At 44.4% G+C, this 25091-nt stretch overlaps 1 protein-coding gene across 1 annotated transcript in view; it reads right to left on the minus strand.

Annotated features, from left to right (window-relative positions):
* The window catches only part of KIAA1549L (KIAA1549 like), a 256683-nt gene that overhangs the window by 56122 nt on the left and 175470 nt on the right, over nt 1-25091 (minus strand). Inside the window, 3 exon segments of the mRNA XM_033119928.1 lie at nt 6125-6252; nt 12428-12618; nt 19223-19386. Coding sequence (XP_032975819.1) covers nt 6125-6252; nt 12428-12618; nt 19223-19386 — 483 coding nt within the window.

The following is a 25091-nucleotide window of genomic DNA, read 5'->3' on the forward strand; positions in this document are numbered from 1 at the left end:
AAGCTGACAGAAGTTCCGGGGCCAGTGGTATCTTGCTGATTTACTGTTCTTATGGCATATTCTGATTAAGGAACTATAAGAATGACAGTTTATTGAGCATGGCTTGGCAAGAGATAAATTAAGCCTGTTCAAACAACTAAATCAGTAGGCAATTTAGGAGCAAAATAGGTATTATAAAAATATGAATGTAATAGAAGTGTATTTATCTTTTCTCCTGTCTGCTCAAGAGATTGGAATGTTATTTAAATTATTGAAAAACACACAATTTGTATCATTCTGCCACTTATCATAATCACAGGAGATTTGTCAAATCAAGCCCAGTAAACTTATTTTACAATGTGGCTAAAACACCTCAGAGTGTAACAATTGGCTATAATTGAAGTATCTTTTGGTTCTGTAGACTTAATTGCAAACAGCAGGCCACCAAGCAGCCAATGACAGAGGAAAATCTCTATTTAGATGTGTTACCATTGCATATGTATTTTTAGAGTGGAGTTTTGCTGGGCAACTCTTGCCTTTATCTTCCACCTGGACAACTGTTGTGAAAGTCATCTATGGTAACCGCCAGCCTCCAAGGTGGCGCCCAGTAATTCCCGCCTCCTGCTATTCATAGCCATAATGAACAGGCCTGACCTATGTAACTAAAAGGAAATTGTAGAAATGACAGTGTGTTACTTCCAAGGCTAGCTCATTAAGAAACACTGTGGCTTCCACCTTGCTCTCTCTCAGATCACTTACTCTAGGGAAAGCCAGCTGCCATGTTATGAGGACACTCAAGCAGCCCTATGCAGAGGTCTATGTGGTAAGAAACAGACTCATGCCAACAGCTATGAGGAAGCCGTCTAGTAAGTGGCTTCTGCAGGCTCAGCAGAGCCTTTAGATGACTATTGGCCAGGACATCCTGACTGCAACCTCATGAGATATGCTGAGCCAGAACCACCCAGCTAAGCCACTCCTGAATTTCTGAACTACACACATTACGTGACATAATAAATGCAGATTCTTGTTTTTGGTCACTAGGTGCCGGGGCAATTTGTTATGCAGTGATAAGTAACTAATACACCTCCTAAACAACCCCCTCCTCCAAGCTTCCACTCTTGTCCTCCTACCCCTAAAATCCAAACTCCACCAGCAGCCAGGATGGATTATCTTTCAAAAGGTAACCAGATCATAGTCCTCCTGTGACCAGAATCCTCTGAAGCTTTCACGGACCTAAAAATAAAACTCAGAGTCTTTAGCGTGGCTGACAAGGTCTGATACAATCGGGGCCTGGCCACCTTGCTGAGCTCACTTCCTGCCTCTCCCCTTACCCACTCTTCTCCAGCTACAACAGCCTTCTTGAACACATCAAGCTTATTTCCACCTCCAGGATTTTGCATTAGCTCTTCCCTCTGCTAAGAATGCTCTTTCCCCAGATCTTTATGTGCCTGGCTCCTTCTTACTGTACAAGTTGCAGCTTGAAAAAGACTTTCCTTATCCACTCATCTAAAATAGCCTGCCTCATCACCCTGTTATGTTTTCTTCATAGTACTTATCACTATTGATTTGTTGTACCAACTGCATCTGCCCCCACCCCTGCCTCTAGAATATAAGCTTCATTCTTGCTCATCTTTTTAAAGGTGAGGCCTCTTGACTTTAATAATGTCTTACATGTAACCGGCTCTCAATAGGATTTCTTGGATAAATGAATGAATAAAGGAATGGTTAAAATTTCCTGGCTTGAGAAGGAGATGTTAGTACTTGCAGAACAGGTAAACATGCAGAAATGAAAGTCATGCTATCACTAAACTGTTCAGAGGGTGAAGAGATGCTTCTTAGCATTTTGATTGCTTCTGGGTTGTGACACCGTCGTTCCCTGCCCCACGGACAGGACAAGGGGAGAAGCATAACTCTGATGAGACAGAAAAAGGACACCCTGGCAACTGTACAAACTATGGCTCCTTTTCATCCTCGCTTTCAAAACAGTCATATTCAGATTTGCACAATAATTCCTCTAGGTTTAAGAGAAAACTAATTAGATATCCACACCCCCGCCCCAAGATTGTATGGAAAAATACGTTAAAAAGCATTGCATGAAATAGTAACACATTAAAATGTTGTGTGAGTACAGCAGGTTCATGGGAACATTTAATGCATAATTAGTCCCTAAAGAAAAAAGCATGAGAGAATGCTAAACAAAAGGGCCACAGTTAAATTGAGGAAGTGTCCTAGATGTTATCACATTACAAACATAAACGTCACGAAACAACCAGTCTGGATCTAGTTGTGTCTTACTTGCATTGTTGGCTTGAATTTCTGTAAATCAGGCTGGGAAGGGAGATTTCATTTCTTTATATTTGCATTGGCATTGGGGAAGCCCTCTCATTTAAGGCAAAAAATGCTCTTAAACAAAGCATGCTCTTCCTGGAATTTTCATTAAAGCTCAGAGGCAAATAAGTATAACTAACATCACTGCCCTCTGGTGTCGTTTATCAGGTAACAAGCAAGTCTTCACCTCATTGGGAAGTCAAAGAAAGAATTAAAATTGAAAGTGTGTTCTTTTTTTTAAGGAAACACTACAAGCATTTGTTTTTTAATTTTATTGGGGAATATTGGGGGACAGTGTATTTCTCCAGGGCCCATCAGCTCCTTCAACCAGGTCGTGGAGAGTGCAGCTCAGCTCCAAGTCCAGTTGCCGTTTTCAATCTTTAGTTGCAGGGGGCACAGCCCACCATTCCATGTGGGGATTGAACTGGCAACCTTGTTATTGAAAGCTTGTGCTCTAACCAACTGAGCCATCCGGCAGCCCTTCCGGAAGCTCAGCGGCAGCTCATTGTCTTCAATGTAGTTGTGGAGGGCGCAGCTCACTGGCCCGTGTGGGAATCGAACCAGCAACCCTGTTGTTCAGAGCTCGCGCTCTAACCAACAGCCATCCGGCCGCTCCTGAAGCTGTTTTTGAGCTACTATCTCTCACTAATCCTCAAGGGCTCCTGCTAGAAAAGTAGTAATTCATCCTCTCAACTCTCTGATGTTTGTCCTCCTCCAGCCCTACATGCCCCATGACTATTAGGAGGCGAGGACTGATTAGATTCTGAGCCTTGGCAGTGAAATCTCTTAGTGGCTTAAAGGAAGGTGCACACTTAAGTGTTTATAGAAGTTTTTGCTCTTAAACGACTGAAGGTGCAAATACGTATATTATGTTCTGATCTGGAAGTCATTTTTAACTCTTTGCCTGGAAAACACTCTTTCTAAGGTGACAATGGTTTTAGTTGAGGCTGAAGTGTGGGTATTTGGCGGAAAAAACTGCAGATTGTTTTGCTGTCAAAATCCTAGCTCTCATATCTATCTTTCCCATTTATATTTAAACATAGTCTTGAAACAGACTCTAAAATTGCCTTGCAGCTACCGTAGCTAAGGAGGCCGTCGAGCTCCAAGGACCCACACCAGCCACGGTGCTAAAGGGATGGTGTCTTTCCTTTTTAAAGTTCCTATTTTTACAAAAGTGGAACATAGCACACGCAACAAAACTGGTAGAAAACAAGAACACTTTTAGAATGCAGCCCGGTACATTAACATTAATTAATTAACCTACGTAACCCACACTTTTAGAATGGATACTGAGCCATAAACATCAGTACGTGAATATTCCGTACCATGAGGGTCTATTCCCAGAGGCCAGTCACACAGTAAGGCACTTTTCGCAAGCTGACAATATGATGAAAAGATACCTTTTTGTCTCCTCCACAATTCCATTCACTGTTCCTCTTTCCTTCCTTCCCTGCCTCCTTCCCTCCTTCCCTCCCTCTTTCCCTCCTTCCCAGTCAATTCCAATCCAATAAAATATACTATTGATTTTTTTAGTGAACGCTAACCTAGCATTATGGTAAAGTGGAGCTCTTTGATTGAAAAAAAAAGGACAAGTGTAGGTTCCATTTAAGGTCCATCTTAGAATTCTGAAGTGCTTCGGCATCTGTTAACATTGGATGAGTTGGTCCTATCCTTTTATTTGAAAATTTCAAATTGAAACCTCATCAAAGGGGAACTCATGGTGAAGCAGGAGCAACCAAACCTGAAAATTCACGGGGTTTACTTTTGGCAAAAATAAAATGCAACTAAGTACTGGGAGCATGGAGAAAGGATGGCTTTTTAGTAGTAATAATAAGAAAAAAACATATTAAATCCTCAACCTGGTACAGTAATTGCATTTTATTCATGCACCCCACGGTTACTTCTAACCCTGCTATTTAAATAATCAGTGACCTAAGGAGGCAGGCAGCTGAGGGTGGACAAACAAGAACAGGGAAGTAGTCAGGAACATTTAGTGCAGGTCAATGCCTCACCAGCGGGGGTGGGACTCCCCAGGTCTGAAACTGGCCCTGCTTCCCCCTCTTCTATGAATTAAAAGCAGAGGAGAGGGAAAGGCATCGTCTTGTAATTGTGTATTTACTGACAGAGGAGTCTTTATTCTGCACATTTTTATGCAAGAAAAAGGGCACAGAACAATGTGTACATTGATCCCATTTTATAAAATAAAACAAAGCAATACAACAAACAACAAAGATACGTGTGTCTTGTCATATGCATAATAAAAAGACATACACTGAGGTATTAAAAGTCGTTTGAGCATTGGGGTGAGTGACGGGCCATCTGGGGGAGGGTGGATGTGGACTTTGTATATTTCCAGGAAGAATACAAAGGAAGGAAGGCAGAGAGGGGTGGGGAGAGAGTAGCAGAAGCAGGGAGGGCATCTTGGTTAGGGAGCGATGGCAGTTGCAGCCCTCGGTTAAAACAACCTTCCCCTACGTCTTCACTGTCCACTGTCTCTGTGTCGCCTCCCTCCCTCTGCCCATCTCTCTTAGCACCTCCCTCTGGGAAGGAAGAGAAGAAAGTTGCTAAGTTCACATCCCCCTTCACAAATCTAGCTCCTCTAGCCCTCTGTGAACTGGCTTGGCAGAGAGCTGATGGACAGGATTTCTGGTGGTCCCAGGGAGGGCAGAGAGTCTCAGGAAACCCCCCCCCCCCATTTCACATCCTGATTCTGGTGTGAAAAGCAGAAGAAAAAAATTCAAGGATCAAATCAGTTTGACAATTTAAACAAGTGTTTTATATAAAGGCTGGGAGCCGGGACCACATTCTCTCTGCAGAAGACAAACCCATTGTGGCGTTACTTCTTATCTTTCTTTGGCCAGAAAAAAAGAAATAAGTAGGCGACAATTGAAAACAGAAGACTATTCTGGCACTAGCTTTAAGAGAGCTCTTGAACCACATTTCATCAAATTCCTTTGAAAAGGAAGCACAGGTAACCAGAGCGCCAGATGGTTTGGCTTTTCACCTGGTATTTCTGTAGAACCCCACCTACAATACTTTGAAATCCAAAAGGAATTTGCTCTGCTCTGTGTGGCAGCACTGGATACTCATCTCTGGGCTCTCGTAAGCCAGCATCACACGTGGAAGGAGCAAATGGAGAGGAGGGTCAGAACAAAGGTGGGGTCGGGAGGACAGGGAGGCTGCCCAGTGGTTTCTGACAGATGTGCTCTGTCGATGGTGTCGTGACATAGTCAGGGAGCTCTGACGACTTATAAATAAACCCCAACACCAAAGATCTGGTTGAGGAAGAAACTCAACAGTTCAGTTTTCCTGGAGAAGAAAGGCAACGCCTAGGCTGATTTTTATGATGACAGATTTATTTCCATGCTGTTTTTTGCCGGGAGAGGGGGATTTGCCCTATCTGGACCCATTGGCATAGACTGAACCCCCGAAACTTATCAGGGGATTCAGTGCAAGAAAAATGGGGGTGATCTCCAAGACCAGCAGCATTTCAGAGACCTGCCACCCTAGAGGACCTGGTGCTAGAAATGTCAATTCACTCAAGAATTAGAAAGATTGCTAAGCAAACATCCGTTCATTCTGCATAGAGCTTTTCTAAGACCCGGCACAACGCCATGGGAATAGGGGGCAGAAAGCACGAGACAGACTAATTCAGAGAAAGGGGGAAGGAGATATCCCAGGAGGTAGCTTTGTAGGACACAATAGAAAGAAGAACTGAGGTTTAAAGCACACGGGTGTGTGCAAGTGTATGCATGTCTGTGTCCACACATGTGTGGGACAGGCCTGGGGGTGGTGCTTGGCAGGGAAGGCTGCTCACCATTTCTCTTCCGTGCCTCCTCCTTTGTCACTTTCTGCTGTGCCATTACATTCTGGGGCGAGCGCCTCCCTGAGCTGGGCTTCCCTGATTCGTTGCTGATGACAGAGCCATTCTCACTCGGCGACCTGCTGGAGGTAACCATAGCAACAGGGAGATGGTAAGTTTCGGCTAGAGCAGCCTCCTCTCAAGGTTATTTTATTTGCACAGTTTATGTCTGTACTCCCTCCTTCTGGTTTTATCCACAAAGAAGAAATGATACAGGAAAAGAAAAAAAAACCCCACCATACTATAACATGGGTTAAGCAGCTGGTTGTTCTGAAGTGCATTTACTGGTGCTTTGCTCTGCAGAGAAGTTCAACCAGAGCAGCCCTCAGTTCCCGTCTCTTTTTCATTAACCACCAGTGACTATGGAAACGGTGGCAATGTGTTTTAAGCGTGCTCTTTTTCAAACACAACACTTCGGATGGTGTTGCAGAGTGTTTGATTCACATGGCATCTTCAGGGACATGCATGAATCACAGTTCTCGTTGGCTATTCTCTTTACAGAATATACTTGATTACTAAAGACTAGTCACTCCATCATTGAGTTCATCACTGTCACACACACACGCACGTACATACACACTTTCTTTAACTGCGCTAACTGCTAACCACTTACATTTGAAACTACCAATTTGAGCTATTCATTCATTCATTCAGGAAATGCTTTCTGTGCACCAGCTCTGTGCTGGGCATGGTGCCATGCATACAGGTACGTAGAGATACTAAAACACCATCGATGCTCTCCAAGAGCTCTGCATCAGGAGCACCTACAAGGTGCCAAGGACGATGCCGCACGCTTTCAAAACTGTTCATGAATCATTATGACAACCCACGGATTTGGTGATTGTTACCCTCGTTTAGCAAGTGAGAAATGTGAAGCTCAAGGAGGTGAAATGATCTGTCCAGGGCAGAGTTGGGAAGGGGCAAATCAGCCCTGGAAGCCAGAGCAGGTAGGGGCTTTTGTGTTCTACAATGTGCCGCACAAGGCAAGCCTTTACACAGGGCAAGCCACAGGGCCTTCTCACCTTCCCTCGGGGCGGACTCTGGTCTTCAGGAACCCCGTGGAAAATGGGCTCTTGAGAGCCTGCGCCTCAGGCCTCAGATCGTGCTAGCCTGTGGGTAGGCTGCACATAAAGACCACCCGTCTTCCCCTCTGTGAGAGACAACCAGGAGGCAGACATGCAGCAGTCTCATCAAACCCCTCGTCCTTCTATTGTCAATTGTCCAAATTCAGAACCTACTGGGAAGCTGTGTATCCTTGTGAATGCTCCCCTTCCTCCTGCCTTCTCCCTCGTCATCCCCCCAGGAATTTAGAATTCTCAGTTCAGTACACTTCGTGCGCTTTAGCACCCTAAAACCATGAACAATGAGAAGTACCCACTCACAACCATGGGGTAAGGAAGAGTCTGCTAAGAGCGTTCCACAGAACACTGGGGCCACGTAAGATGTTCCTTGCCAAAGTTCCACAGACAGATGTAAGTTTGGCAAGTGGTGTTTACTGTATTCCTTCTGTGTATAGCCCTAATGCACATTAGCATATCAAAGGCGCTGATCAGTTCTGTCATTAAGAAACTCATCTTGTTTAATCTCCCATAAAACTAGTAATATAAAGAATGTAGTTTGGGAAAATATGGATAAGGTATTAATTTACTGAATATATGTTATTTACCCAACAGCTATTTGATTGCTGAATCCTGGATGTACAAATACACATACATGGAGAAAACATATGCTCTTTGGTTGTTTCCAAAATTTCATAGTTAATGGTACATACTCTTCCAATTGGCTTTATTGGGACAAAGAGGCTTTTGGTGAAGTCCAGAGGAAAGGAAAGGGAAAGGCTTCTTGTAATCTATTTTACATTCACAAAGTTCTTAATGGTTTTTGCAGGATTTGCATACCCTTTTCCTCATTTGATCCTGAAACAATTTTCTCGCTTTTGCTCTCACTCCAAGGAAAGATGTGAACGGGCAGATTTCTGGAAAGAAAACGCCCTACTCTGCTTTACTCTTTGCGTCAGTATATAGACTTATGTTTACATGGAGCCATCTACACAAAATTTCTGGTCAAAAACAGAGAGTGAGATTTGTATGTGCATGTGTGTCCACTCCCATGACAATACCAAAAATGTTTTTGAAAGCAAGAAAGTGTCCCCTGTGAGGTTGCAGCTTTAGCCTATGGAACACAATAGTCCCCATTCTGAGCATATGGATACATGGAACCTGGAAGAACAGTCTTGGGGGTGGGGATTAATCAGTTGCCGAATAATTACGGCCGATCACTGCACTGAAGTACCCACTGCACATACTTGTCCCTCTGGGGTGGATTCTTCATCCTGGCTCATGAATCCCAGTCATGGACCAACAACATCGCACCAAGGGCCTATGTAAGGAAAAGGACCCACAATATCTGTCTGGCTGTCTTCAAGTGGCTAAATGCTCAGGTTCCTTCAGTTTTAAAATCATTCTTAAATATGGAGATATCTTAATGACCATCAAATCACTGGTTTCCCCTATTTTCCACCTGTAAAACTTTCTGGATCATCTAACAGACCCATTTTGAGAGGTCATGCAGTCCTGATTTAACAGGAAGGAGGAAGCTGATGTGGCAAGATGGGGAAGCCAGAAACAGATGTATGATGGGTTTGCTCTTGGGTTTGGCATTTTAGAATCTTCCCGAATGATCAGAGGCTCCCAAGGTCAGCTGAACTTGAACAGGGGTGAGGTTTCTCCCACAGTTTTGGCTATGACACAGCCTGCCCTTAGTAAAATTATACTGTTATGGTAAAATCATGAAGCAAATGTAGAACTCCCTCAGTAGTGTAGACATCGTATTCTTTACCTGTATTTGTTTTATAAGCTAATATTTCTTAATAAAAATCTGAGAGTAAGTCATTGAATTTGGTTAGCAAGAGTAGACTTCTTGCTAATTCAAGAAGAAATGCTGGAAACAAACTCTTTAAAAAGAGAAAAAAATGCTTGTTCTAAAAAATTTTTTTTTTAAAGAAATCTTTACATAAGTTAATTAGAATGAGTGGAAAAAAATTTTTATTCTTCCTGGCAGTGCTATGTTAATACACTAATTTTAATAATTTTATTTATTCCTTTTCAGTGTCCTATAGATGGGTGATAAACAAGCTGTTAACATGCTTTTATTGTACTTGGCAAAAAATGAGAATAATTACTGAGTAGGTAATACTATTTGCTAGTCAACTCAGATAAATCATCTATTGCAGGAATAGATGTATATTTCTCTGTGTAGATGTCTATTTATAGATGTATACTTCTGCTCTGCTAAGGCTCGCCCTTGCTGGGGTAGACTGTTGCAGTAATGGTCCCAATCTGTTCATATCTCCCTGACCCAAGCTTGGATAGTCCCCCTCCCACAATGACTCTGGACTTGACCACGCCTTTTGCTTTGGCCAATAGGGCAGTCGCAAATATGACACAGCAGAGACTTGAGAAGTGCTTGCACTTTGGGGTTTGTTTTCTTGCTGCCCTCGAAACCCTGTAACCACCTTCTGAGAAAGCCAGGGCTGGCCTGCTGGAGGATGAGACCATGTGTCAAGAGGCCCCAGGTACATGGCTACCCCAGACAAGTCTATCATCAACAAGCCAGTCCATTTGACTACCACCTGACTACAGATGCATGCGTGAACCCAGCTGAGATTCGCCAAGCCTACCTCGGACCAGAACCACCACCCAGCTGAGCTCAGCCTAAACTGCTGACCCATGAAAAATCATAAGCTAAATAAATGGTGGTGGTTTTAAAACTGTTAATCTTTAGAGTGGTTTGTTGTGGAGCAATTCACATGCCCTCAAGCTTCTTTCTTACAACAAGCTGAAATCCAGTCCTGTTTCCCTGTGCCTCTTTCTGAGGTACCAAGAGCTCCTAGGGAAAAAACACATCGCTTTCCGCTTGACTGAAATACAAAAACTTGTGCATTTGATCCAGACAATCGTCTTCCTTCCTCCTCAGACTACTCCCTTCTTTTGACTTCTTGGATTCCACTCTTACTTTGTTCTCATGCCTTTTTTTCCTGATGCTTTCTGGTCTCTTTCGCTGATTCTATTTCACTATCTGGGCCTCTGAGCACTGCCATGTCCCAGGAGTCAGTTCTTGGATCTCTTTAGCTATACTTTCCTAATCCAGTGATCCCATCCAGTCTCATAGCTTTACATAATGAAGCACTGCCAACTCCTACATTTATATTCTACCCTGGACTTCTCCTCTGAACTCCACACTCACATGGCTAACTGAGTTCTCAACAGCCCCACTTGCATGTCTAATGGACATCTCAAGTTCAACATCTAAACTCTATCGTCCCCTACAAACGCTTCTTCTCCAGTCTTCCCCGATACAATCAATAGCAAATTTGTTCCTCTCATTTCCACACTCCACAACATTCTATCAGCAAGTCTTGCCAGCTCTTCCTTCCAAATATCTCTAGAATCCAATCATGTCTCACACCACCATCTGTCTACTGGACTACTGCAACAGCCATCTCACAGGTCTGCCTGCTTCTCCTCTGCTTCTCTACAGTCTATTTTCCACACAGCAGCCAGGGTGAGCCTTTAAAACTGCAAGTCACATCATGTCACTATTCTCAAAACACTCCGATGACTTCTGATTTTTATTCACAACAAAATTCCAAGTCCTGACTTTGGTCTATAAAGCCTGACATCATCAACTTCAGGCAACTTCTTTGACTCATCTGCTACAACTCCTCCCTCCTTCACATCTGTCTCTCTGGCTTTTTTGCACTTTGTTAAGCAAATCAAGAAGTTCCCTCCTCTGAAATGTGCACATACTGTTCCATCTGCTCGAGACATTCTTTCCCTAGATGGCCTTGAGGCTTACATATCACTTCAGTCAGGTCTTTTTCAACTGTAACTTTATCAAAGAGGCTTTCCTTGACTTCCTGCTAGAATAGTCCCCTTCTACATCTCTCTATCTCCTCGCCATGCTTTGGTTTTCTTCTTCATACTTATCATCACCCGACCTATGTTTCTCTGTTTATTGTCTATCTCTTCCCACCAGATTATAAGCCCCATGAAAGCAGGCATTTTGTCTTGTTTACCATGGTATCGTCAGTGCCTGGCAAATAGCAAATAATCAATAAATACCTGTTAGGTGAAGGGAGGGAAAGGGGGAAGGAGGCAGGATAGATGTAGCTTTCCTCATCATTGTGGTCTCAAGGCAAGAGAGAAGGGGGTTGGCAATGGGAGTTTGTTTAGCAAGCCACAGGGCTTGCCATAGGGTTCATTACCTCTCTATAAGGCTATTGCAAAGTCCTTATAATGAGTCTCCTGGCCTGTAGCCTAACCTCTCCCATCTATTATCTGCATTGCCACCCGAGTCAGCTTTCTAAATTATAGGCTGGACATTATGTCTTCCTAAGAACTTTTAGTGGTTTCCCATTGCCTGGAGCATAAAGGTCAAACTCCTTAGCCTGGCAGTTAAAACCCGCCATAGTCTTAACTATCTTCTGGTTTTATCCTTCATGACAGCCCAGCCACTGTGAACTCTAAACTCCAGGGACATTCACCATTACGTGAACATGACTGCCCCTCATCTCTCCCAGCTCTTTCAGACTGAATGCCTTTATCTCTTCTAACCTATTGACACCCACTCACTCTTCATGCCCCAGCTAAAACATAACCTCCTCCCTCATCAGAATTATAAGTTCTTCCTCCTCTTTTTTCCCACAGCACTTTCTTCAGAATCCATGGTTGGCACCCACACGTCATGCTTGGTAATCCAGCTATTTATCTTTCTGTCTCTCCATCATGAGATCCTGGGGATCAGGAATCAATCTTAAGCCCCTTCATAGTCTTCCCAACAGCTGTCAATGTAGTCTGTTCATAGTAAAAACTCAATAAATGGTTTTTGAGCTAAAATAATAAACTATTGAGAAACTGCCAGATAAAATACAGCTACACATGCTGAATCAAAGGCATCGCTTTTAAGATGTTTAAAAATATACGTGTGGCATCAGTGCCAAATTTATTATAATAAATACAAGCTAAATCTCTGCTGTTGTGGTTGATCTGCGATATAAAACCTTACAAAGTGTGGCTCATGAGAAGCAGGTATTGGGATTCTGCTCATCTCGCATACTCTCCTTTTCAAATCTTCAAAATGAGCACAGAGGGGAATTGTTAAACAGAACAGTGGAATTAACTTGAGGGCTTTGGCTGCTCTCACCATCAATTACTTCTCTTGCTGACTCGAAGAGGCAGAAGTTGGCCCGGTCCCTACCTCTTTCTGGTTTCCGTGGACTTTGCCGTCTTGATGGTGCTTCCATCTTGGAGGACGTCCCTTTCCTGTGAGGCAGGAGCATCTCTAACAGGGAGTGGGAGGACCACCGTCTCCTGGGTCACAGGGATGACTTCCTCATCCGCCCCTTGCTGGCCCAGGTGCTGTTTGGCATAATCAAAGCCTTGCACAGGCTGCAAAGAGAAAACCCATTTGCAGTCATATTTCTGGTAAAGTGTGACTCTAATGGCTGCTTTAAGAGAAGACAGGTGGAAAAGTGCATGTAATAGGACCATACTTAGCTTTCCAATAAACAAAAGGTAACTCAAATCTCCATCATAATTTCTGTCTCTGCAAAATCAGATTCCGCATTAACTCGACCTAGCTAAGAATCTCTATAGATAAGGCTTAATCAGAAAAACAAATAGACCAAACAAGATGCAAATATGTGTGAGAACAAACTTTGTTCAAGAATTTTAGACCACTAATTTTAAGTCTATGGCTAATTAGAAACTCTTAATTGATATGTTAAACAGGTCCTGTATCATCTTCTACCTAGGAATATTCTGTCATCACTTAACTCTTGTGTTGTAACAGGCGCGTGACTTTGCCAAGTGATTTGAACTCTGAACCTCAATTTTCTCGTCTGAGAAATGAAGATATACATATCTGCTTTACTTCCACCACCCTTGGCTATTAGAGGAGATCGCAGATATGACAACAGAGGGAAAGAAACATGCTACCACATGAGGCAGTACAATCATTAATAATAACATGGAATTTATGGAATCACTATTTAATCCAGACCTTTCCCTTAAGCGGGCTGGCTCTCCTACAACTCATTACTAGGAAATTAGCAAGACTTTTATTGCACAATGTCCAAAATCCCAAGTGAATAGGGCAGCTGTGAGCACAACCCAACAGACATCTATTAGTGGCGTTCTGGTGTGTTTAAACAATTCCTGGGAGTGTCTCTATTCTGCATTGCATCCCAAAGCAGCACAATACAGATTTGAAGCAGGGCAACAGTGTAATTAAGAGCCGCAGCTCCAAAAACAGATTGCCTGGATTCAAATCCCGACTCTGTCACTTATTAGCTGGGTGCCCTTGGGTAAGTTACTGAAATTCCCTCATCAGTTGCCTCATCTCTAAAATGGAGATAATAATAATGTAAACAGGATAAGGGTGTGTGTGTGTGTGTGTGTGTGTGTGTGTGTGTGTGTGTGTGTGTGTGTGATATGTAATCACCCTCAATGGGATGCTGTGTGAATTAAATAAGTAAATTCCAGTTCAGCATTTAGCTAAGCGCCTGGCACATAGTAAGTCATTGATCAATATTAGTCAATACTGTTTGACTTCCTACTAAATCGTAGCCCACATTAAATAGAAATCAGTGATTCTCTTCAAGAAAATATGGGGATGAAACTCAATCTCCACCATTTGGCTTCTATCAGAACTTGATACGATCAGAAGCTCTTGTTCACCAGCTAATGTAGCTGAGAAATATAACAGGAAGGCTCCAGCTAGAGTTCACAGTCTAGGACTGTCAAATCCTGCTGTCATGTCTCAGACAGAATGGAGTTTTATTGTTAAACCCAGCAAAGCTTCCTATTTTAAGCTGTCTGTAGTTTTGCCGTAGACAGTTCCCCCAACTCCGTGGGACACTCACTCTGACGAGTGTACTCACCTCTCCCTCTTCTCTGAGACACTCACACTCTGACCCACGTGGTAACCTCTGACATTCTATGCCAGGATCTGGGAATGTGTTTCTGAAATAGTGTTTGCCTGTTAATTTCCCTCCCCTACCTTGGTGCTCCATGAAACCGAATGGAGCTTTGGATGACTTGATAATGTTTCTAGAATACTAAGTTGTCTGCTCCTCCTACAACCAATTGGTTATCAACTAGATTCAATTGAAATGTTTTCAGAAGCTGACCTCTTCTCTCCTAGTCCACTGTTTTATTGACTCCTGCCTAGGTCTTGTTGCTTCTATGGCACTCCTTTCCAGACTCACCCTTGATAAGCCTCCAAAGTTATCTCCCTTAAACCACACCAGGTTATTAAAAATGTTTCATGGCACCCAAACTCCTTGGCACATTCTGGCCGAACCTACTTCCCCAGCCTCATCTCCTGTTGGTTCCTTTCCCACAATGTCCCCATGACCCCATTGTCTTACTCAGCTTTGTTCCAACTATAATTGTTGAGTGCTGGCATGTGCCAGGGACCGTGCTTGTTGCTGGAGAATAAATGTGAATAATAACCGGCCCCCTACCCTCAAGGAGCTCCCAGTTTCAGCTTCACTTGATGTTACTGGTACAGTACCAAACACATTACATAAACCTGTCATTTCATCCTCACTACAGTTCAAGGAGGTAGGTATTATTATGATTCCCCATTTTAAAGATGAAGAGACTGAGGTTTAGAGAGGTTAAGCAACTTCCCCAGGCTCACATAGCTGTCCTGCGGGGGAGCCAGCAGCAGAACAGGTAACCACGGCTGGTGATTCTGCCCACGGCCTTCCTTTCCTTCTGCAGCCTGCCTCTTGGTTGGGCATCTCCTCCCGTACTTGGCCTCATGTCTGCGCTGAGACTCCTGGTGTGTCAGCGAGGAACTGGGAGTCTCCCACGGCAGCTAAGATTTCCCAAGAACCTAGTGACGAGGACAAGCTGTCTCTGGTCTTCTCCCTCTCCCTCTCACGCTCTCTGGATTTGGCTCCTTACCCTTCACACTGGGTTGAAGTTATCTGCTGGATACTGCAGGGGACTGGGTGGATGATGGGTGAGAAGCAATAGAGACATTAAGGAATTAGAGGCTAAAAGGTGGCCATTGTTATTAGGTTAATAACAACCTCTGCAGATGGTTAGTACTTAGAGCCTGCAAACCACTGACGCCTCATTTTGTCCTCTCAACAACCCCAGGAAGTAAGCAGGGCAAACATCATAGTCTTCCTTTTACAGGTGAGAAATCAAAAGCTCAAAGAGGTTCAGTGACTTGCCTGAGACCACACAGCTAAGTGGTGAAAGACTCAAGACGCGTCCCTTACTCTTCTGACTGACAGGGCAGGGGTCATTCAACCTTCAACTTGAAAATTACCTGAGATTAACTAATTGCCCATTGGACATACACTATGCCCCTCGATCCCATTAATACGTCACACGAAGTATCTATAGTTACTTCAATGCATTTCGTAAAATTATCAAATCAAAATAATCTCCAGTAATTTCAAAGGTACCCAGATATTTTAAGAAGAAAGCATGTGCAATAAAAGCCAACTTGTATATAATATTTATTATATACTTGATATAGCTCAAAGTAATTGATATAAGTCACTTAATCCCACAATAACCTATAAGTGAACACTGTTACCTCCATTTCACAGATGGGAAAATTAAGGCAGGAAGAAGTTAAGTGCAGGTCATACAGATAGTATTTGAGAAAAAAGAAACAGTTGGGTATCTCTGGGGGTAACTGACCTGCCTGAGCAGTGGGGCACGCCAACCAACCACTGCAGCCCCTCCAAGCTCCTTCTGCATCTGAATATGGCCCTAACTAGTGTCTCATAAGGTTGCCTGTTCCAGGAAGCCATGTTCTCTTCAATTATATGAAAGGAAAAACTGGGAACAGGCTGTGAATTCAATGAAAAAGAGTAAAGGGAAGTGAACTGGGAAGAAAGGAAGTGACAAAAGGCATACCACCTGGCCCTCCTGCATTTATCATCCTCTCAACATTCCACCTGCAGAAGCCCAACTGACAACAATGGTAACAGGGTTCCATCAGTGGTACCTTGTCTCTGAAGAAGGGTACAGGCGTGCACACCCTGGCCTCAGCTCCCAGGAAAGCCATACTCACCTTCTCTTAGCATGTTAAGTCTATTACTGAGTCTCAGCAAAGATCCCCGGTAATGTCCTCTGGCACTGCAGCCTGCGTCCTAAAGAGGCAGTGAGGTCCCAAAAGACCAGGAGGCCATCCTCCTAGTCTGTGGAGCGGTGGCGAAGGCTAACTTTTTCATTCCACCTCATCCCTTGATGTGAAATGAATTCTGCTCACACACACAGATTGCGAGAAGTGATGCAGCCGGCTCTCCCCTGGCAGACACTGCAGTGTCCCTGGGTTGCAACAGCAGCAGGACTGCAGCAAGAAAAGGCAGTTCCACCCCGCTGGTTTCCCATGATAAAAGGGCTTTGGAAATCAAAGTGCGTAGCCCAGGCTCATTGAGCGAGACAACAGCCAGCGTCACCAAGCACAAGTGAATTTAATCATCTCATGGAACCTAAATTTGCTCAATTAGCAACCTCAGTCAGGTACCTCTCAAAGCACAATGCATCGGATAGAAACATATAAAGGGGGCTATGAGAACCCACAAACACGAATCTGTTCCAGCTTCAGATCGTTTTCAAACCAGAAACTATGCTTAAATCACGTGCTGGCCAACTTATCTTGGCAAATTAAGAAAGTTTTGGCTGAATCTATAACACAAAGATGGCATTTACGACCTCTGTATAACATGTTTTGCATTCCTGGACTGGGTTGCAGTTGGATTCCAGTGATTACTGCTATGTCTGAAAGGCTCAGGTTGTAACTAAGCTAAGATGGAAATAAAATACCCCTTCCTGGAACAGCTTCATTTTTCACTGCTTGTGTAATTACCAACATCATGCTGTGTCTGGTAAGCAGGTGGCTTTGTGTCAAAAGAAACAACATTCTTTGGGGCTTGGCTCTTCAGTAGAGAGTGTCTAATCACGCTGCAGCTTTTCAACAGGTGAATCGGTTTAATAAACAGTAAAATTCATTTGATTTCTTCTGCTAAAGCGAGGTGTGATCACCCACAAAGAACAAGGCATGCGTAACTCCCAGCAAGGATGATCTCCGTGACACACATTTCAGTGGACATGAAATTTCATTCACTGCACAGGTCGTTTCTGCACAGGTGGACAAAGCTCAGACGGTCAGAGCTGGAAGAGGATTCTACCTGAGAAGCTCAGGGTTCAGAGAGGTGTATAAAGTAGAAAAAGCCCAAACACTCAGACAGGGGCCTGAAACGCTCCTCTGTTGAGAGTTGAGAATTATATGACTTTGAACAAGTCCCGCAGTTGCTCTTCCATTTGGGTTCTGTGGGGACAGAGTCCCAGAGAGCAGTTTCCAGGCTCTCGGCCTCACGTGGAAAGGTGCAGGCTCGGGTAGTAGATGGCCGTCAGCTGTGGCTAATTGACCATCAGCTGTAACCAGTTAGCCATTTAGCCACAGATATAACTGCTGCAGCTGCGCTGGGGAGTGGAGTCGAGAGTTAGCTGGTTGGTTGGCAGGCAGAGAAGTGGACAGCAGGTCGCACCTCGTGTGACTCCAGCCTCCAGTGAGACTATAGTGGTATGACTCCCCTACCTATGGCTCCGTGGGTGTTCCTTTTTGGCCTAGCCACATCCTGCGTTCTTATGTGGGGAGCAGGACTAGAGGCCCCGCAGGCCGCCCCGCATGACAAATGACACAGCTAGCAGGGTCTCCTGCATGACAAATGGCGCAACGAGCAGGGTCTCCCGCACGACAGGTTCCTTAGCGGTAAAATGAAAATAATACAACCTGTCCTGACTACGACCTACCCCATAGGGCTGCTGTGGTGAGCAAATGAGGCGACAGACCTAGAAGACCTCAGCAAATTGTAAGGCATTATTATTATTATTATTTTAAAATTTATTGTGGAATATTGGGGAACAGTGTGTTTCTCCAGGGCCCATCAGCTCCAAGTAGTTGTCCTTCAATCTAGTTGTAGATGGTGCAGCTCAGCTCCAAGTCCAGTCACCATTTTCAATCTTTAGTTGCAGGGGGTGCAGCCCACCATCCCATGCGGGAATTGAACCGACAACTTTGTTGTTGAGAGCTCGTGCTCTAACCAACTGAGCCATCCAGCACCCCCAGTAAGGTATTATTTAAACATGGGGTATCACAGGTTATTATATTTCTTTCAGGGACTACCATGAAGGGAGCCATGTGACTAGAAAATGAGCCTTGAGAATTTCCTCAGTGTATTCCCCTCCCAAGCAACCAGAGGGGGCCAGGGCAGACGTGTAGAAGCTTTGGAGAGCGGATGGGGCTCCCAGCTTCATTGGAGCCACTGAATCGGAGTTTGACAGCTGGCTGTCCAAGGCTCTGCAGCTTGCCCATCATGGCAGCCTTTGAAGATAAGCCACTGGAAGGAGGAAAATTTTGAGGGTCTAGTGTGCCCCCAAAAAGCCCTGTATTATAAGCCAAGAGAACTGGCTCTAACATCAGTTTTAGATTTTACGAGCTGTGTGATCTTGAAGGAGTCACTTCTCTGCAAAAGGAGGGTGTCAGATTAGATGACCACTCAGGCCCCTTTTGGGTCTACCTAGCTCCTAGTTTTCTGTGCCTCAGTTTCCTCATCTGTAAGATCAGGGCCCTTCCTCAAAGGGTTGCTGTGAGGATTAAGTGAGTTGCTACATGTAAAGCACTTTGAAGCACTTATGGCAAAGAGCGAGCATTAGATAAACATTAGCTATCATGTCCTGATTATAAAAATAAAGTGTACAACGAGGTGACTATACTGAACAACACTTGAATCATTCCCTTAAAAATGGTTAAAATGGTAGATTTTTGTTATGAATATTTTACTATAATTTAAAAAATATTCAAACACAAGTTAATACGTAAATGTTCTCCTTCTCCACGAGGGCTCAGTGGGATGTTTCTGAAGGCTCTGGCAGTGGCCTCGAGAGCCGAGAGCAAAGGCGGCAGAACCTCAGTGGTCTGGCCCCCTGACCCTCTCCGCCCACTTCCACCGCGTACCTTTGCTCTCTGAGGCAGGTTCATCACGGTGTCCGGCTTGAAGTCGTTCTTGTTCTTGCGGCAGAGCACGGCCGTGATGATGATGATGATGACCGTGACCACGGCAATGGGCGCCAGCACGGCCGCGATGATCCACAGGTTGTTGGGTGGGTTCTTCACCACGGCTGCGGGAAAGAGCCAGTGGGAAGCACGTGACAAGGAGCACTGGGAATGGGGAGGCAACCCGGAGATAAATCCCCCCCAGTCCCAAGTCACGAGATGGGTGAGAGGGTTTAAGGTCAGAAAGGCTCTTGCCTTGGGCAAGTTACTCAAGGTCTCCAAGCCTCTGTTTTCTCATCTGTGAAATGGGGTGGACACTTGGCGAGGCATCAGTGAGACAAGATACAGGTGGTGCTTTGGTAGGGGCTCACTCAACACTCGCCCTAGTTATTATTACTAAGAGGATGAGGAGGAAGATGGATCCAGATCCATTTTCCTCATTGGTGATGTCCAGGAGTCAAAAGAGAAGAGAGAAGAAATCTGAGGATTAGAGTGGTACTGGAGTCAGGAGGCAAAGGCCTCAGGGAGATGACTCTAAAATATTGTAGTGAAGTCACCCTCTGAGTAAGCAATGATTAAAATGTAACCAAATGGAGGGACTTCCCCACCACCTTCCCAAATGACTGGCTGGGGAAGCTGTAAATGCCTCTGTCTAATCAAAAGCATCAGGCTATTCTCAGAGCCTTAGTAAAGCAAAGAGGAAGCAAAGCCTTAGTCCGTAGGAAGAATGTGCTATCAGAACTGTAAGTGCCTCCAGGGGGTGGGGCTGGAGGCAGTTAATGTGCAAAGGCCAACGGGATGAAAGTCATGCTCCATATCATGGTAGGGGTGGCGTTACACAGGTACACACATTTGTCAAAACTCCTCAAATTATACACTTGAGATCTGTATATCTAACTGCATGTAAATTTTACCTAAAAACATCACCAACAAGTATTGAACTCTAGACAATGATGTGCATGCTAAAGTGTTTCAGGTCAAAGCCTACTGGTGTTTGCAACTGACTTGGAAATGCATCAGAAAATAAGATGAATTAACGTGCGAATGGAGGGATACACAGATAAACAGATACGTGATAATAAAAATATAGTAAAACGCTAATGGTGGAATCTAGGTGGTGGGAACATGGGTGTTCACTGTATAATTCTTTCAACTTTTTGATAAGTTGGGTTAGGAAAATGTAAGAAAAAGCCTCCAGGGGTGGCCAGTTAGCTCAGATGGTTACAGCGCAGTGCTCTTAACAACAAGGTTGCCGGTTCGATCCCGACATGGGCCACTGTGAGCTGCGCCCTTCACAGTTAGCTTGAAACAACTACTTGACTTGGAGCTGATGGGTCCTGGAAAAACACACTAAAAATAAAATAAAAGTTAAAAAAACAAAAACGAAAAAGCCTCCAACATGAGGTGGATAAGTGTCCCCATGATCACTGGTGAAGAAGCTTGGAAAACACTTCAGTCCAATCAAAAGGACCGATATGTTCTTAGAACTGGAGTAAAGAGAATTGTAACAAAAGCAATTGTCTGTAGAAATGAAGTTATTGGAAGGGAGTGGGGTCTGCAGGACATCAACAAAAAGAGAACCAAAGGTCAGGCAAGGACTGGTCCACGTGCCCCAAATAGCAGATGTGGGTAATCTGGATGGATGGCAGGTCTATCCTGGTGGACCAGATGGCCACAACTGGCTGTTTCGGCTTGGTGACACCCAAGTACCAAGTTCTCTTTCTCCCACTCCCGAGATGATCGCATAGACTCAGGGCTTTGCATACCATCTGTGCTCTGAGGATGCTCATTGATACATCTCCAACCTTTACCCTGAACCCTTAGATTCTTACATCCAACTGCCCGCTCAAATCTCCAGTTGGGTACTTACGAGATATCCCAAATTTAATATGTCCACAACCCGCTCTCATTTTCCCCCAAACACCTTTTCTTCCTGTGATATGCTCCACTCCAATAAAAAGGCAATTCCTTCCTTCCAGTTGCTCAGGCCAAAAACTGCCATGAATGTTGGCCCTTCTCTTTTACTCTCACCCAACATCCTGTTCATCAACAAACCCTGTCATCTCCATTTCAAAATATATCCAAGATCTGTTCACTTCTTTCTGTCACCACTGCTTTCACTGTGGTCTACCAATATCTCTCACCTGAGTTACTGCAGTGGCCTCTTACCTTGTCCCTGTCCCCTATAGTTTATAGCAACTGGAGTGATCCTTTAAAAACTCAGACCATAGCCGTCTGCTGCTCAAACCCCTTCAGAGGCTCCCAGCACACTCAGAGTAAGAGCCAGGGTCTTTATAATTTCTATACGACCCTAACTGATCTGCTCCACCAAGCAACCCAGTTACTTCTCCGGCCTGACAGCCCACTGCTCTTTCCTTACCTCTCTCTGCTCCTGCTTCCCAGCCTCCTACTGTTCCTCACACGGGCTGGACCTGCTCCTGTCTCAGGGCCTTTGCACGGGCCGATACCTCCGCATGGACCGTTCTTCACCTAGATATCCACGTGGCTCCCTCCCTCCCTTCCTTCAGGGCTCTGAACCAGTGTCACCCTGTCTGTGAGGCCTTCCTGGTACCTTACATAAAATAACAATCCTTGCCCCTGGCACTCTCCATCCCCCTCATTCGACTTCATTTTTCTCTAAAGCAGTGCTTCTCAAACTTTCATGTGCACATCAATCACATGGGAATCTTGTGCAAATGGGGGTTCTGATTCTGTGGGTTGCAGTGGGGTCTGAGATTCTGCCTTTGTAACAAACTACCAAGTGGTGTCCATGAAGCAGGCCCCCACGCAAGACTTGCAGTGGCAAAGCTCTGAAGCATTTATCACTATCTGGAATGATTCATATGTATTTGCTCCTGTTTGTCACACTGCACCCCTACCCCCTGCGCTCCTCGATTAGAAAGTACACTCTAAGAGGACAGGAAGTGTTTTGTCTCTTATTCTCTGGGGCATCTGCAGGGCCCAGAACAGGGCCTTGCACATAGTAGGTGCTCAATTAAAAGTTGAATAAATATATAAATGAAATACCATTATTCCTGTTGCAAGTATGCTCCCCATATAGTTTTTCGTACAGGACAGAGGAGCGGATGGTTAAAAGGAGAAGTACCATCTCCTTGGTAGTTCTAGTCCATATTTTAAATTAATATACTGCCAATCTGGTTTCTATAACAATCTCTTGTAAGTCTGGTTAACATGGGTTAATTCTCCTGATCCTGCTGACTCTGATGGCTCTTAAACCGGCAAAGCTGAGGACCAGACTCTGGAATATAAAGATGCTACAGGTAAGTAAGTACCACATAGTGAGGACCCACCTGAGGAGCCAGCCCGTCTCTCTCTCTGGGACTTCAACCACCTCAGTTCAACTGGTACCTTAGCCACGATCTGCCTCTCATCAGCCAGCACTTGGACCTGGAGTGCTGCATTAGTACAAAAGAACTTTTCCCAGTTTTTATCAATTGGCGATTAATCACATTATTAACTTCTGAAAACAGCTCATTAGATAATGTGATTCTGTTGACATTAAACATTTAATTGCTGCTGCTTTTAGTAGTTTGGTATTTATATGTGAGTTTTATGCCAGTAACATTTTTTAAAGCTTAGAACTGCTGTGAAAAATATCAACATGGTTCTTTTTGGCTATGCTATTCTATCCTGATACAGACAAATTTATAGTGTATCAGAACATGATACCCTAAATATATGCCTACTGTTTTTCATTAGCAAGAATGAAATATTTACATGTGTTCTGCTATTACTCAGCATTATTGTTTTGGTGGATGTGGTCCTTCTTGGTGCTCTCTGTAAAATCCCTTCACTTCTATTGAAATGGGGAGAGAATAGATTTATCTTATGTACATTAATAAATTCATTTGACAGCGGTCAAGGCAACAGTAAAATTAGGTCAACTGAAGTCATCCAAACCCAATACAGTCATTGGCATAATGATCTAAAACTACAAAGTCAAGGAAGAGGTGAAATGGAACAAGTGGTTATTTAATTTGCAAAAATTTCAGTAGAGGAAGGACAGGAAAAGGAGACAACACGCGCTGAGTGTCTACTGTGCGTTAGGCTCTTTGCCCAGATGCCCTGCTTATGCCCAACTTGCAGGCGAGCAAACTGAGCCCCAGGGAGGTTAGATGTTTTTATAGAAAGTTATTTCTCTGAAATACACAAGTTAGTTCTGAGTTAACACATGATGCATGGAAATGTAAGGTGTGTGAGCGTATACACACACACGCACACACACAAGGTATTTGTCAGAAAGAATGAAGTCAAAAGAGCCATATCAATTAAGAATAAATTATTCTCATGTGGAACAATGGTGGAAAGGAGAAGAAATCCATTCAAAACAGTTTCCAGCTCACGTTTTGTGACTGTCAAAACATCAGAGTGTTTGACTGGTGTGAGTAGCCGCAGAAGAGGGTCCAGCCCAGGCCTGGGAGCTGGTGACTGCTCAGGCCACGTCGCTGTCCTGCCCAAACCCTCCAGTGGCTTGTCCTGCCCAAACCCTCGCAGAACAGCCCGTGACGCTCATGTGATTGTGGTCCCTCATTGCACCAGTGACCTCATCGCTGCTGCCCTCATCCATCAGTGATCTCCTCGCTCCGTCTCAAACTTCCCCCAACCCCGGCCTGGAACCTGGTGCCTAGACATGCTGGTCACTCAAAGGTTACTTCCTCAGTGATCATCTTCTTGACACCCTCCCCCCAACAATTTAGAATCACAACCATTATCTCCTGGACATCCCCTAGCCCTTCCCTGCTTAATTTTTATCCCTGGCAATAAGCATCTAACATATTATTTGTTTTGTTAATTTGATCTGCCCACTCAGGAATGTGAGTTTCACGAGGGCAGGGGTTTTGTCTGATTCATTCACTGCCATATTTCCAGTGCCTAGAAAAGTGTCAGGCACATAACAGATGCCCAAAAAATATTTGTTGATGGAATGAATGAGTACAAGTTCCTTTCACCAAAGGGTCAGTCTATTGCTTTCCGTAAGTGACATTTTTGAGATAAATGCCTCATGGCCATGTGAGGTAAACCCATTCTTGCTCTGATCAGCTTCAACAGGGGGAGAATTTCCCCTATTCCACCAGCTGGATAAAAGCTCTGACGGGCCTCTTACTCCAAATCCTGGAGCAGATGAAAATCTCATTGGAAACTCAGGAGCTTCTTTAGAAGTCACTGCTGTCATTACTCAGAGGTGGCGTGGCTCAAGTGGGCATTGCATACTCTGTCATAGGGCGCTGCACGCAGGGCGCTGCACGCAGGGCGCTGCACGCAAGGCACTGCACGCAAGGCGCTGCACACAAGGTGCTGCACGTAGGGAGCTGCACACAGGGCACTGCACACAAGGCACTGCATGTAGGGCGCTGCACACAGGGCGCTGCACATTGGCCCCGGAACCAGTGATTTAGAAGACACTGGAACACACAGAACACTAACACCCTCCCTTTAGAGGAACAAAGTTCCTCGAGGGCTGAGGTTAGGAAAGTTGTTGGAATTCCAGCCTGGATCTCAGGAGAGAGGTTAAAGTTAACACTGTAGAGTTTGAGAATGCTGTAGATATAGGTTAGAGTTAAAACCCAGAGAAAATTCTCGTGTCTGGGGAGAGTACAGCTAGAGGACAGCTTGAAACCTATATAATTTTACTAACCAATGTCATCCCAATACATTTAATAAAAAAATAACTCTGTTCCTCCTCCTCTTCATTGGTCTTAGCTTGTTCCTCACCTGAACCTGGGCAAAGAGGCATTTCCCAGGGTCTGTCCTCTAGCTGTACTCTCCCCAGACACGGGAATTTTCTCTGGGATTTTAACTCTAACCTATA

The sequence above is a fragment of the Rhinolophus ferrumequinum genome, chromosome 11, assembly GCF_004115265.2.
Source record: "Rhinolophus ferrumequinum isolate MPI-CBG mRhiFer1 chromosome 11, mRhiFer1_v1.p, whole genome shotgun sequence".
Lineage (NCBI taxonomy): Eukaryota > Metazoa > Chordata > Mammalia > Chiroptera > Rhinolophidae > Rhinolophus > Rhinolophus ferrumequinum.